Source organism: Chanodichthys erythropterus, chromosome 11 (assembly GCF_024489055.1).
Source record: "Chanodichthys erythropterus isolate Z2021 chromosome 11, ASM2448905v1, whole genome shotgun sequence".
Classification (NCBI taxonomy): Eukaryota; Metazoa; Chordata; class Actinopteri; order Cypriniformes; family Xenocyprididae; genus Chanodichthys; species Chanodichthys erythropterus.
This window is the reverse complement of record NC_090231.1, coordinates 59268338-59280568: the sequence shown is the minus strand read 5'-3', so window position 1 is coordinate 59280568 and position 12231 is coordinate 59268338. Positions and strand designations below refer to the sequence as shown.

Genomic DNA, 12231 nt, shown 5'->3' with positions numbered 1-12231 from the left:
CCACTAGTTCGTCGGCGTCGGTTTGGTGTGTTTCGGCCTTAAGGAGTTCCCAGAACTAAAATCATTCCTAGTTCCTGCGGTGCGAACACAGACTTCAGCCAATAGTTCTAGGAACTATGAAAAGGAAAGCCCCTAATATAAACTGAATAAATTCTAGATTGGTAACTCTGGATCGTGACACTGTGCCGGCAATATTCTGAGAGCACAACAGTGTTACACTTATGAATGCATTACTGTATAGTTGCCTCTGTAGGGGTTGGGATTAAAAATGTATTCTAACACACCATATCATATATGTCCCTGTGTGCTTTCTCACCTGTGATGCTGCATAGCAAACGTAACGTAGGAGTATCTCCACCTCCGAAACCTCCCAGGACTGGGTCAGCAGAGCTCTTCGGGACAGGTATGGTCATGGTTATGGGTTTGTGGAATTTCCTCCTCCGTGGTTCCAGAGTCACTATAGGGCTGAATGTGGCTTTATTACCCAAATTCTTCCTCACTACATCAACACTCATGGGTTGAGCCTGGCCAAAAGGCAATAATGAATAAAATGATCACAACAATGTCACAGAATATTGTCGCTGTTAGCAATAGAATGCCTTTGACAGCACACAAGCTGAATTCCGATTCTACGATTTCCACTGTAAAAACTAAATTTGCTACCTGCAGGCCGACCCGGATGCGTTTAGTGAGCGCTCCCTCTGGGAAGACGGCCTGTACTTGAGGAACCACTGTGCTGCTCAGAACTCCACCTTCTGGACCAATGAGATTACTGTCCTGCTTAATTCGCGACACCACAGCAAAATACTGTGGAAAGTCTCGAGTGATGATGCGGCAGATGCGCTTCCTCTCCAACTCTTCTGGCGGGTCCAGTCCTGAAATTTAAGATGGACGTACTGTACAGCATATGTATATGTATTCAAACTAGTGGAAACAAATCTCTATAATGGGAGGTTATGATTTGTAATCGACCATGTTATGTTCATACGCAGATTTTTTCCTCACCCTCGTCCATGCCGTTGAGGATCTGGTTGAGCTCTTCTTCTGTGTACTCGCAATGATGCTCTTTCCAGCTCTCTCCTGTTTCACTGCGTAAGATCACCAACTCCCGCTCCTTCCCTCGCAGAGCCGCAAAGTGAGGGATCTCCACAATCACCGGCCTAACGGCAAGTTACAAGAATGTTATTCATACAAATTTGTGTGTGTGTGTGTGTGTGTTTCTGCTTGTGTTTAAATGTTTCCAATTTTACATAAAATTAGGTTAATAAACTCACTGTAAAAATGGCCCTAAGAGGCTTACGCTAAAACAATAAGGGAATTAGTATAATATACAGAGGAATCAGAAAATTCTCATTGTATTTACTTGTTTCTTCTTTATTTAATATCCAGTTGTTGCAGTTACCATTATTAAAGTCTTTGTCATGTATTAATAAATAATGTGTATTATATTGTTTCATTAGAATGTTTGAAAAACACAAAAAGAAAATATTTTTTTATCAAAAGCAATTGTACTTGGTTACCAAGTCTCGATACTTTTGATTAAAATTCTACTGGGTGTAGGCCTAAATTAATGAAACCTTTCACAAACATACTGAAAACCGCCATAACAATATTCATGTTATCTTCATACCTAAAAAATGCACACAGCCACAGAAACTCATGCTGCAACTAAAGTAGCTCAGCAAATGGCAAAACAAATGAAAATAAAATAAGATGAGCACAAACAACTGGGTACGAACAGTCACCTAAAGGAGCTAAAGGAAACACAGATATTCAGAATGACACACTTGTGACAAATCACTACAAACACTATGATGTTTTGGTCATGAATTTCCCAAACCTGTGACATTTTGATGGCAAAGTATAGAAGTATATTTTGCTTGGAAACAAGTTTGGAAACAATCATGAGTAATCAAGGCTAAAATGAAAAATAAAAATGACACTAGGGTGCACCTATGGTACCATTTACTACTAAACAGAGCTACTTTACAACGAAAGCAGAACCAATACAACACAATTAAAAGGAAGATAGTGAGAAAGGAGAAAGTGGGGTGTGGGACTGGCATCCACTGATTGTTTTATGTGTCACTCCTACCCCAGAAATTTTGTCCCTGGTGGGCCCAGTTGCAGAATGCGGCTAACCAAACTCTCGCCCTCATTCAGAGGGGGCGGGGCAGTAGGGAGGTGGAGCTTACTGTCATCCAATAGCAGCAGTGAGAAAAGAGAGCATAGGTGGCATATTGTCGAGTTTGTTTTGACACCTTCCATTTAGAAGAACTTTTCTTGAAACAAATGTTTAAAAAGAAAAACAACCCTGGAAGGATTTAAATTTCTCTGTAAGTGGGAAGTAATAAAAAAAGATGATGATGATGATGATGATGATGATTTTCCCTATTTAGTTTTCTAGTCCACACTAAAAGTCAGTTCCACGCCAACTCTTTTTGTCATGATTCACAAGTGTTAACCCTGTCCCAAATGGCACCCATAAGCTCTTGCACACAAGCTTCAGAGGGGGGGGGGGCGAAAACTTCTGAAACCTAAAATGACAGACGGGACACTCTGCAGTCTTGTGGACTTTATGGACACGACTACAATTACACATCAACTCTGCCATTTGGGAGAGAGTTTACTTGACATCAATGCCATTTTGGGAGAGGCTAAAGTGAAGAACTTCACGAACTTCAAGAATTCTGCTCTGTCAGTTCCTACACATTCAGTTTCGAACTGTGCTCTGGCCCTTCGCAATAATGCCTTCAAAGGATATTCCACCCAAAAATGAAAATCACTGACTTTGTTTTTTTGTAAAAATAATCCATCTCTGTGAGTCCATTTAATGCAAGTGTCTGGGACCCCCTAAATTCAAGAATTCAGAACCCCAGCTGATGAATCAATGTCTTCTTCAGAACAGGTGTGTGATAAAAATAATAACATTTGAAACTTTTTAAACTATAATCCATCACTTCTGGTCAACTGTCATACACACATTCATGAGTTTATGCTTGATGTAAACGTCAGAATGTTGTGATGAATGATGTAAGCAGAAGTTCTGGATTACCATCGTGTTTGCTTTGTGTGGTTTTTGATGTGTCAACTTAGATGGAATATTTTTCTCATAATCTTTGTTTGTGTAGATCTGAAGAAAGAAAGTCATATACATCTAGGATGTATGAGACAGGGTCATTTCCTCTGAGGAGGCAAGTGAGGCAGTGCCTCCTCAAAAAAACTGGATTAGAAAATAATCAATATTACAAAAAATAATAATAATAATAATAATAAAACAACGCAAAAATTACAAAAATGTAACATTAAAAAGTGCAAAAGTCACTCTTTTTTATAAAGTAACTGTGTCCAACAGCGACACCCGCAGGTGAAGTTACAGCAAGAGGCTTGCCTCCTCTGTTCCCATTGAGTTAAAACAGACACCCTAAAGCGTACGGTGGGTTTAGTGGGGGGTAATTGGGGATGAGTGGGGGAAAGTCACATGAGAGGAGGCAGTGCCTTGGATATGATCAGTTATGATTGGATATGATTGATTCACGTGATAAATCCTGTCTCTTGTTTTTGTGCGCATTCTCATCAGCCTGAATGAAGACAATGATGATGTTAATGGGAAGACTAATTAAAAAGTAAGTAAACAACCATTTCACTGCTTTATATCACATCAAATTCACATTTAAAATGGCCTGAAAACATGATGATTGTGGGGGAGCACATCTTCATGTCTGTGACCAGTGTGTATAAGCTTGATGACTGCTGAAAATAAGTTGACAATTAAAATGAAACGCCCTCATACACAGGCTTCAGCCATGAAACGCTTGACGCCTCTCTCACCTCATTAGGCAGCATGGTGACTTCTGCAGAAAATCTCTTGTTGAAGTCTTAAAGAAGAGTATTTTCGGAACGCAATGGTTGGTTGCTCCAATTTTGACACCACCAACGAATGGCATTTTATGCTCAATCATGGGACTTACAGTCTGACCTTAGCATTTCCCACCTTCACAAAATACATTGATGCTGCTCTGGCTCCACTGCGAATCCAAGGGCTTTTGAGTTTCCACAACGATTGAGTGTAGATCAATCGGATACTTTGGTGTCTCAGAATAGAGACCTTGTTCTTGGTCTCCTTCAGAGGCGAGGTTTGAGAACTAACCTTCAGAGGAGTGTTTTGTTGCTGAGAGACTATATTCCTGCAGGTGCTCGAACCTAGAAAGATCTATATACTGTGCAACTTCACTCGCCTGAGCACATGTTGATAAAATTTTCATTCATTGGAACGTTCACTGTGCATGGGTATTCTTTAGTAGTAAATCGTTGATTTTACATCGGTTGTACACTCGCTATTGAGGTGCATTATGGGATTGAATGGGTGCACTCGATAATGTCCACTATGATTTCGGACACCACTACAAATGGCTGTCCACCTCAAATAGTGCATTATATAAAAGTATAGGGGGTGATTTTGGACATAGCCCTGGACTTGCACTATAAGGACTTTATGTAGATTACCATTCATCAACTGTTAGTTAGAAAGGGAAAAACATATTAAATCAATTCAAGAAGTTTTTTTTATGGTGCATTGAATTTTCCTGCAAGCCAGGGAACCCCCCCCCCCCCTCCCCCCCCCAAAAAAATCAGGTAGTACAGCCTTGTTAAATACAGAAAAGCAGAAGCAGCGTCAGTAATTTTAACAGAAGGTGAGTAATAAAGGCAGCAAAGAACACTTAATTTTAATTAAAGCAGTGTTAGAGGTGAAAAAGTGTTGATACTCAGAAAGTAGTTGAACTCATGTTACACCGTAAACCAGAGGTTTTAGTTCTAACCCTGATCCAACTATTATACCTGCAGTTAGTGATGGCGATTTCGAAACCTTTACAATTTCTTTGTTTCGAATCAGTGTTTCGGAGTGTGTATAAAATTGCCAAAGTCACATGATTTCAACTGCTTCCAAATGTGCAGATTCACTGAGATCGGCTACCGGCGGCAAACCATTGAATGTTTATGGGTTTTACCTGATCTCTGATCAGTTTTATATATTTGTTGACATTTTAATTAGACATTAGTATAATTAAAAGAAATAATAGTAGTTAATAGTCTTTTATTGGCCTGTTTAGCTGAGCTGTCCATAGGACAAACAAAACAATCAATGAAAATTGATAAAAGAACACATATTATACAGACACTTGATATTTAATCTTATTAGATAGAGTATTTAATTGCATTTGACAGATGGGTTTGTAAAAGGTGTTTTTATGCATGTTTGGCTTGAGTTTTTGTTCCATTTACACCGTTCTGAGCAGCAGGGGTCACCAGCGAGTGGCGTTTTGGGTGCTTCGAAACAGTGAGTCATTTTGCAAAGCAATTTGTTCAACTGATTCGAAGCTTTGAAAAGCTTTGTTTCTCCCATCACTACCTGCAGTTTTCAAACAATCCCGGAGGACTTGATTAGCTGGATCAGCTGCATAAATTAGGGTTGTAGGACTGTGACCCTGTGCTTCCCTGCTATAAAACCCATTTGTCTAATTTGGCATTACATTTCTGCATAGTTCAGCCATGAAACTCTTCCGGGTAGCTGATTTGTTCTTTTAAGATGGCAGTGCAGCCAATCTATCTCTCTTTCCTATCTATTCAACCTTATATATACTGTGTACTGTACTGTGCACCATGAGGATTTTCTTTACTCCTCCTCCTCCCCAGCACCACCTGTCTAGATCTGCTGTGGGAGTTCTCTTATACTCCACCTTGCAGAAGTAGCATTGTAATTCTGAGTGCATTTCAGCAGTAAGCTTCACTTCAATCGTTCCTACACTTCATTTTTACATAAAATTTTGTTTAGTTAAAAGAGGAATTGTATACATGAAAGCTGGAAGGGGAAAAAACATCAATTTCAAGATATTATCACAATAAGATAGATGCTTGAGGGAAACAGAGTGTTTTCCAAGGTATGGGACTTTACAGTTGACTAAGTTTACCAAAAGTTTACAAAGTTCATGGCTTTAAAGGGGCTATAGAGTATGTAAGAATCTTTCATGTATTAATCACTCTTTTATTGCTAATGTGTGAACAGCTTGCACTTGTTTTTACTTCCCTAACTTCCTAAGTTGTCTATGAAAGCCTGTAGACTGATTTTTATGTGAAGGACTCGTTTTTGCCGGGAAAATCAAAAGGATGTGACTTTTACGATTGTATAATGTTTATACAGTGTTCAGGGTAATGCCGAAAGATCCATTACTGTCATGTACTGTAATGTCAATGTGTCATGCAAAGAAAAGGGATTAATTCAAACTATAGTGTCACACAGCCAGACGTCAGGATGATCGCTAAAAGTATATCGCTGCAGAGGTATTTTCAACTTTTGACTTCTAAGCACAAGAAAGATCTTTGCAGTGAGTATATCAGGGACTTGAATCAAGTTCAGTCTCGTGTGCAAAATAATTTGCTGCTGCAGTTCAATTAACAGCCACCGGTGTCGCTAATAACAAGGGTTTCAGAATTCTACATACAGCCCCTTTAAATATATATCCATGAATTTCGTTTGAGGGATACAGTTAGAAGTGATGATTCTAGCATGTTTGCTGAAATACCACTTTTGATTTAGTTTAGTATAATGCATAATCCAGAGCACCAAAATACTCCAGCACTGTTCATTGAAGAAAAGTCAGAATGTCATATTCTGATCATTCAAACAATCAATATAAAAATTATCAACATGTTCAGAGTTCAAATAGTGATGAGACACTGCAATCCTACTTTCACTATCCAACACTTTGATAAAATCAACTCATACCAACGTTTGCTTACCCAAGGAACTGTGCTCCAGAGGGTCCAACCTCGATCAGCCTGCTGGCGAGACCGTCTCCCTCTACCATGGGGGGCATGGTTGCCAGGCGGTGCCTCTTGACCAGTCTACAGGTGACTCGAGTAGGGGCGCTGCACTTCCGCGGCGGAATGAGCAGTCGTAGACCATTGTGACGACATCCTCGCATGGCACCTCCACGGGCGTCCACCATGAAGCTGACCAAGAAACTGCAGTGAGGATGCACAATGTTAAAATGCATTTGAAAAAGGGATCACATCTTCAGATGAAGGAAGAGTTTAGTAATAATAAACAAGACAAAAAACATATGCATGTCATGGAATCACAAGTCACTTCGGAAGGTGATCGTGAAATTCCAGTCTCAGTGTTTGTATGTAGGTATTAGTACGTAACAAGTACAAAAACACATTTGGAAGATACAATATGGGTGTATCGACAACATCGAAAATGTAAACATTATTGTGTATTTACAGCTTTAGAATTTATGTTTATAGTTATAAATTTGTATACTTATATTTTTACCATTTTAAAGATTAATTTAAGATCCCAAACTAAACATTACCACTGTTATATAGAGAGTATAAAAATAATATATAAAACATAACGGGTAAAAAAATGCTTTCCATTTTCAATGGAAAGTAGCTAAAGCCTGCTCAAAAAGTCTTTAAATGTCGCCAGATGACGTAATGCACTGACTTTGCATCTGTTTTCTCTCCTAATCCATGTTCACATATTGTATTTTAATACAATATATAGCCGAATGTTCAAAGCGTTCTAATTTACATATTTTCTGCCAGACAACAGAACCTGTGTGATATAGTGACAGCCATGTTAACCAGCAGTCTAAAAAGTCACTAGATTTGTTGCTAGTTGCATTTTTGAGAAAAAAAGTCAAAAAAGGCGTGTGCAAAAATCTAGTTACGAAGCTGCTAAATTGGACAACACTGAACAGATGTACTCTTATCACTATCATTTAATTATTACTAAACTGTCAAAAAGCAGTATCTAAGTGTCATGTGTTTTCTGCTTTCATTGTTTGGATTTAGATTCAGTCCTTGGTTTCCATGGTTACTTTTTATGGTTTCTAATTAGTCTCACCTGTGCCTTGTTCCCCTTCAATAATATGGATTATTTTTATGATCATTTTATGTTTTGTTTTTTTGGTGTATTTTATAGTCATTTTTTTGTCACAGTATATTGAGAAAATATTTTGTGAATCCCACAGCAAACAACATAAATATTACATCATACAGAAAAGTTGTTCATTTTAAGTTTTTAAAGTGCAATCTTGTTTCACATTATGTAATAATTTGAATCAAGTTAATATAATCGAGTCGATTACATTAAACAAATGCAACTGAGACAAAACTGTAACGTCCATGATAATAAATACATAGTATCAAACAATTCCATGAATTCAGTATTCATAAATAAGAATTCGTAAACGTGTACATCAAGGTTGTTCATATGTAAATAATTTACATTTCAGATGCTGTCAGAATGTCAATATTGTACATTTTGTTGTCTACTGAGTATGGAAACCACACTTTACATAAAATACATACGAATACCCATAAAATCACAGTGGATATTCAAATGCATCAACATTATCAAAACAACATATATCACTGTTTGATTTTCATGCAAACACACACACACACACACACACACACAACACCTGCACAGATTGTCTGGAATTATGATTTAGAGATTCAATCCTGGAGACACAACATGCATGGCAAACAAAAAAAGTGCCTGTGATTTTAATGTTAATATAATGTAAATTTTGCCCAGTAATTACAATATTGAAAATTCTTATGCTGGTGAACTGTTATGGAAATGCACATATTTCACTTTCAATAATTATTAAGCTTTAGTAAACACAAATTAACCTGATCTTAAGTATATACCTAAATTGATCATTTATTTTGTTATATAATTTGTTATTTTGTTCTTCATATCTCACTTAAGTGATAGTGATTGAGAACCACCACTGGGATCACAGTAATGCTAGAAAGAACTAATGGCTGGATGATGATGATGATGATGATGATGATGATAATAATAATAATAATAATAATAATGTTACTGTAATGGTGGAATATCACATCACACAGGATGAGTTTCATCAGTTTCAAAATCTATGATTAAAAACATGAACCCCTTCACGCACAGAGCTCACTATGGTGGAGAGATATTAAAAACAAACAAATGAGAAATAAACAACAATACTGTGTTAGTCTCCAAGACGAGTTTGTGAAATGACCAACAACATTCAGATGACTTCAAACTTGCAGTGCCTTTTGACATCTTTAGGGTCCTTTGCTGTTATAAGATACTACACTTAAATCTAAAAGTCAAGTGTGTTAATGTCATAAGCCTGATGTATTTATTTGTATATATATATATATATATATATATATTTGTGTGTGTGTGAATTTGATCACAAATTGTAATATTGCAAGAGGCATAGCAAGAAGAACTAAGTGGTCCTTGTGCACACTGAATGGAGCAGAGGAGGTCAGAGGTCAAATGACCCGTCACTCTAGTCACCTGCTATTGTCATGGTCATGACATGGAGAACAACGGCTGAAATACCATCCATCAGAGAGAAAGAGTCAGAAAAAGAGAATGAAGTTTGAAAAACAGAGGAACTTACAGTAAAGTGAGCAGTGATATAGCAAGAAAACTGTAGGTTTCTGGTTATTAAAGATTCGTGCAGAATATGTATGCATATTTTATTAAAAACCTTTAAAACAAATATTTAATTGTGATTTAAAAGAAGAATCATTAACAATACATCCAGTAACATGTATAAAGAAAGTCGAATTGAATTTTGAGATTTTGATTCCATGTTTTTGATGACAGATGTTTTCATACCCAGAATGAGCAGGACTTGAGGAAAGTGCAATGTTGTCCAAGTTCTCCATATCCCAGCTCAGTCTGCACGAGTCCTGTTCATTTTCTCTTGCGAGAGAAGACACCTGGAGCGGAAAAAGGCATCTCTGTTAAAACTGGGAATGATCCTGTTTAAACAGCAGCAGTTTAAGTGACTGATATTATTCACACTAAGTGTAAATAGCAACAAAAAGTATTTTCTTTGCACAAAGAGTAAATAGTTGTTAGATGCTATTTATACTTAGTGCAAATAGCAGCAGATACGATTCACACCTCAGTGTATTGTAGTATATTATTAAAGAACTTATTTAACCAATAAAAAGTTAAGGACAGTTGTAATCCTTACAAATTCTTGAAGGGCACCAGAGGGTACATATACATTTATTAAATTATTATATAATTGTATTACATTTACACATTACATTTGAAAATATTCAAAAAAGCAAAAAAAAAAAAAAACAACTCAAAACCGTCAACTTCACCTGGTTACTGTACATCATCTCCTCCATCATCCCATAATGTTTTGCAGGATAGTAGCTTTGATGAGTGGGTGTGTAGGATCTGTCCAGACTGAAAGAAAACACACAATACACACATCCATCAGTAGTCCTCAAAATACACTGTATTAGAACCAACATAGTGAGTCATCATAAAGAGAGTGCGACGCCTCTCACATACCTTTGTAAGCGACTATGTCAGCGTTAGCGGAAAGAAGAATAAGTGGATTACATTTAAATTTATATAAGGAACTCTAGGTGATTAGAACGTGTACACAAAAGAAAATTCAACAGTATCCAAACTGAAGTACCTGTCCGATCGTCCTCCTTCTAAACTGAAGCGCAGGTAGTTCATGCCGTCCAGGTACTGCCCAGGTAGAGAGTCGTCTCCTAACTCTCTCAGATCCTCTGCTCTCAGATATTCTCCACCATCACCGGTCATGGTGTCATCACCTGCTGACAGACAAACCAAGTTATTACTGTAATGCCATATATCTATTAAAGCATTTATCCAAAAACATAAGAGACCTTGAGAGGAAACACCTGAGAAGCATCATATACGCAAACACACAACCTTCATTTTAGAGATTCTCTGTTCTTTCCATTCACACTATCAGCAAAGCCTGTCTCAGCAGTCTATTGTACACTACAGCACTTCTAGGTTAGGATAGGCTAAATGAAGCAGCCGCAGTTCTCAAGTCTGGCCAGCAGGGGCAGCGTCTCTAGCATGAGCTGTAAGCCAATTTCTGACAATTAAATCAAGACATACTGTAGACCGACAGCGGCGTTTGGCTTTCAGTTGCATACTGGCTGCCTGGAGTGCGGAGCAATGGTGAAAAAATGGTTAAGTTGAAGTAACTAAAACTAAAAAGTAATAAAAACTATATAGACATTTTTTTAACTAGAACATTACAAAAATATTAAAATGAAAATATAAAAATAAAGTATTAACAAAAAGCATAAAAGTATATCAATGATACTAAAACTGTTAAATAACACAAATACGCTTTATGTATTTAATCTCACTTTATTAACCAATGTGTTTGCTGCTGACCTTCTATCATCCAGTTCAACCATACGAATAAACAAAAATGACTTCAGATAAACATCACATTTGATCTGCCAAACATTATTGTAAAGCATTACTTTTAAAAGAAACTTTCCCCAACAATGCGAGATAATTACTAGACAGACCTATAAATTCATATTTCAACTTATAAATACTCCAAAATTTGGCATACTACTTAAAGTTATTGACTACACTAATTTCCAATCAACAATAGCAAAAATAAAATTTAATACATATCATTGTGTTAGGTTAGTCAGTCATTTAGTAAACTGCATAAATGTAACCAATCCCATCATGCCATGCACACTTCTTCCATATCATCACTGTTGGGCGGAAACCTTATAACTCCATATTTTTTATTTTGTTTTGGAAATTAACAGGGCCTCAGGGCAAAAATGCCACCAAACATAACAAAAATGCTTCCAAAAACCAAGATATGGTGGAAAAAAGTTCTTGTTTTTAATATTTATAAGCGATACTACAAGAGCAGAAGTGCTGTTTTCCCGAATATCAGCACATTTGCAAATGTGATATTGATTTTATACAACAATTCAATAAACAATAAGTTAATTGGCTATTAAGTGACTTACATTTTAGACACAGTTTTTTCTGTTTTCCCTCTATTTTGCAAATGGAAATAATTCTAAACAGTAGAGCCATTGTACGTCTGAGAACAACACAGTTTCAGTTTCGTTACTGAATGAATCTGTGTTTTTTAAGGAAATGTTCTAATGAATAAATCGCTAACTCAGTCACTTCTGCTTTGTCCCTGAATGAATCTGCCATTTTGAATGAATCGTTTGACTGAATGATTCAATGACTTATTGGTTAAGACAATGATTTGCCGCCACCTACTGGCGGTTTCAATATCATTTCATTTTAGCTGAGGGACGAAGATTGAATGCTGTTTTTGTTTTCGTCGTGATTGTAATAAATGTAGATATAGTCTCTGA

At 36.9% G+C, this 12231-nt stretch overlaps 1 protein-coding gene across 10 annotated transcripts in view; it reads right to left on the bottom strand.

Moving 5' to 3' along the window:
• ank2b (ankyrin 2b, neuronal) overlaps window positions 1–12231 on the bottom strand; it is an 80663-nt gene that overhangs the window by 28741 nt on the left and 39691 nt on the right. For 4 of the 10 annotated variants that reach the window (XM_067400291.1, XM_067400285.1, XM_067400287.1 and 1 more), the window contains 8 exons: window positions 10521–10662; window positions 10195–10282; window positions 9695–9798; window positions 9368–9403; window positions 6799–7023; window positions 1006–1160; window positions 664–875; window positions 317–524 (listed from right to left, as the gene is read on the bottom strand). In XM_067400291.1, the coding sequence (XP_067256392.1) occupies window positions 317–524; window positions 664–875; window positions 1006–1160; window positions 6799–7023; window positions 9368–9403; window positions 9695–9798; window positions 10195–10282; window positions 10521–10662 (1170 nt within the window). Of the gene's footprint in view, window positions 1–316; window positions 525–663; window positions 876–1005; window positions 1161–6798; window positions 7024–9367; window positions 9404–9694; window positions 9799–10194; window positions 10283–10520; window positions 10666–12231 lie in introns of all 10 variants that reach the window. The other 6 variants (XM_067400281.1, XM_067400282.1, XM_067400283.1 and 3 more) reach the window with 3 other exon arrangements.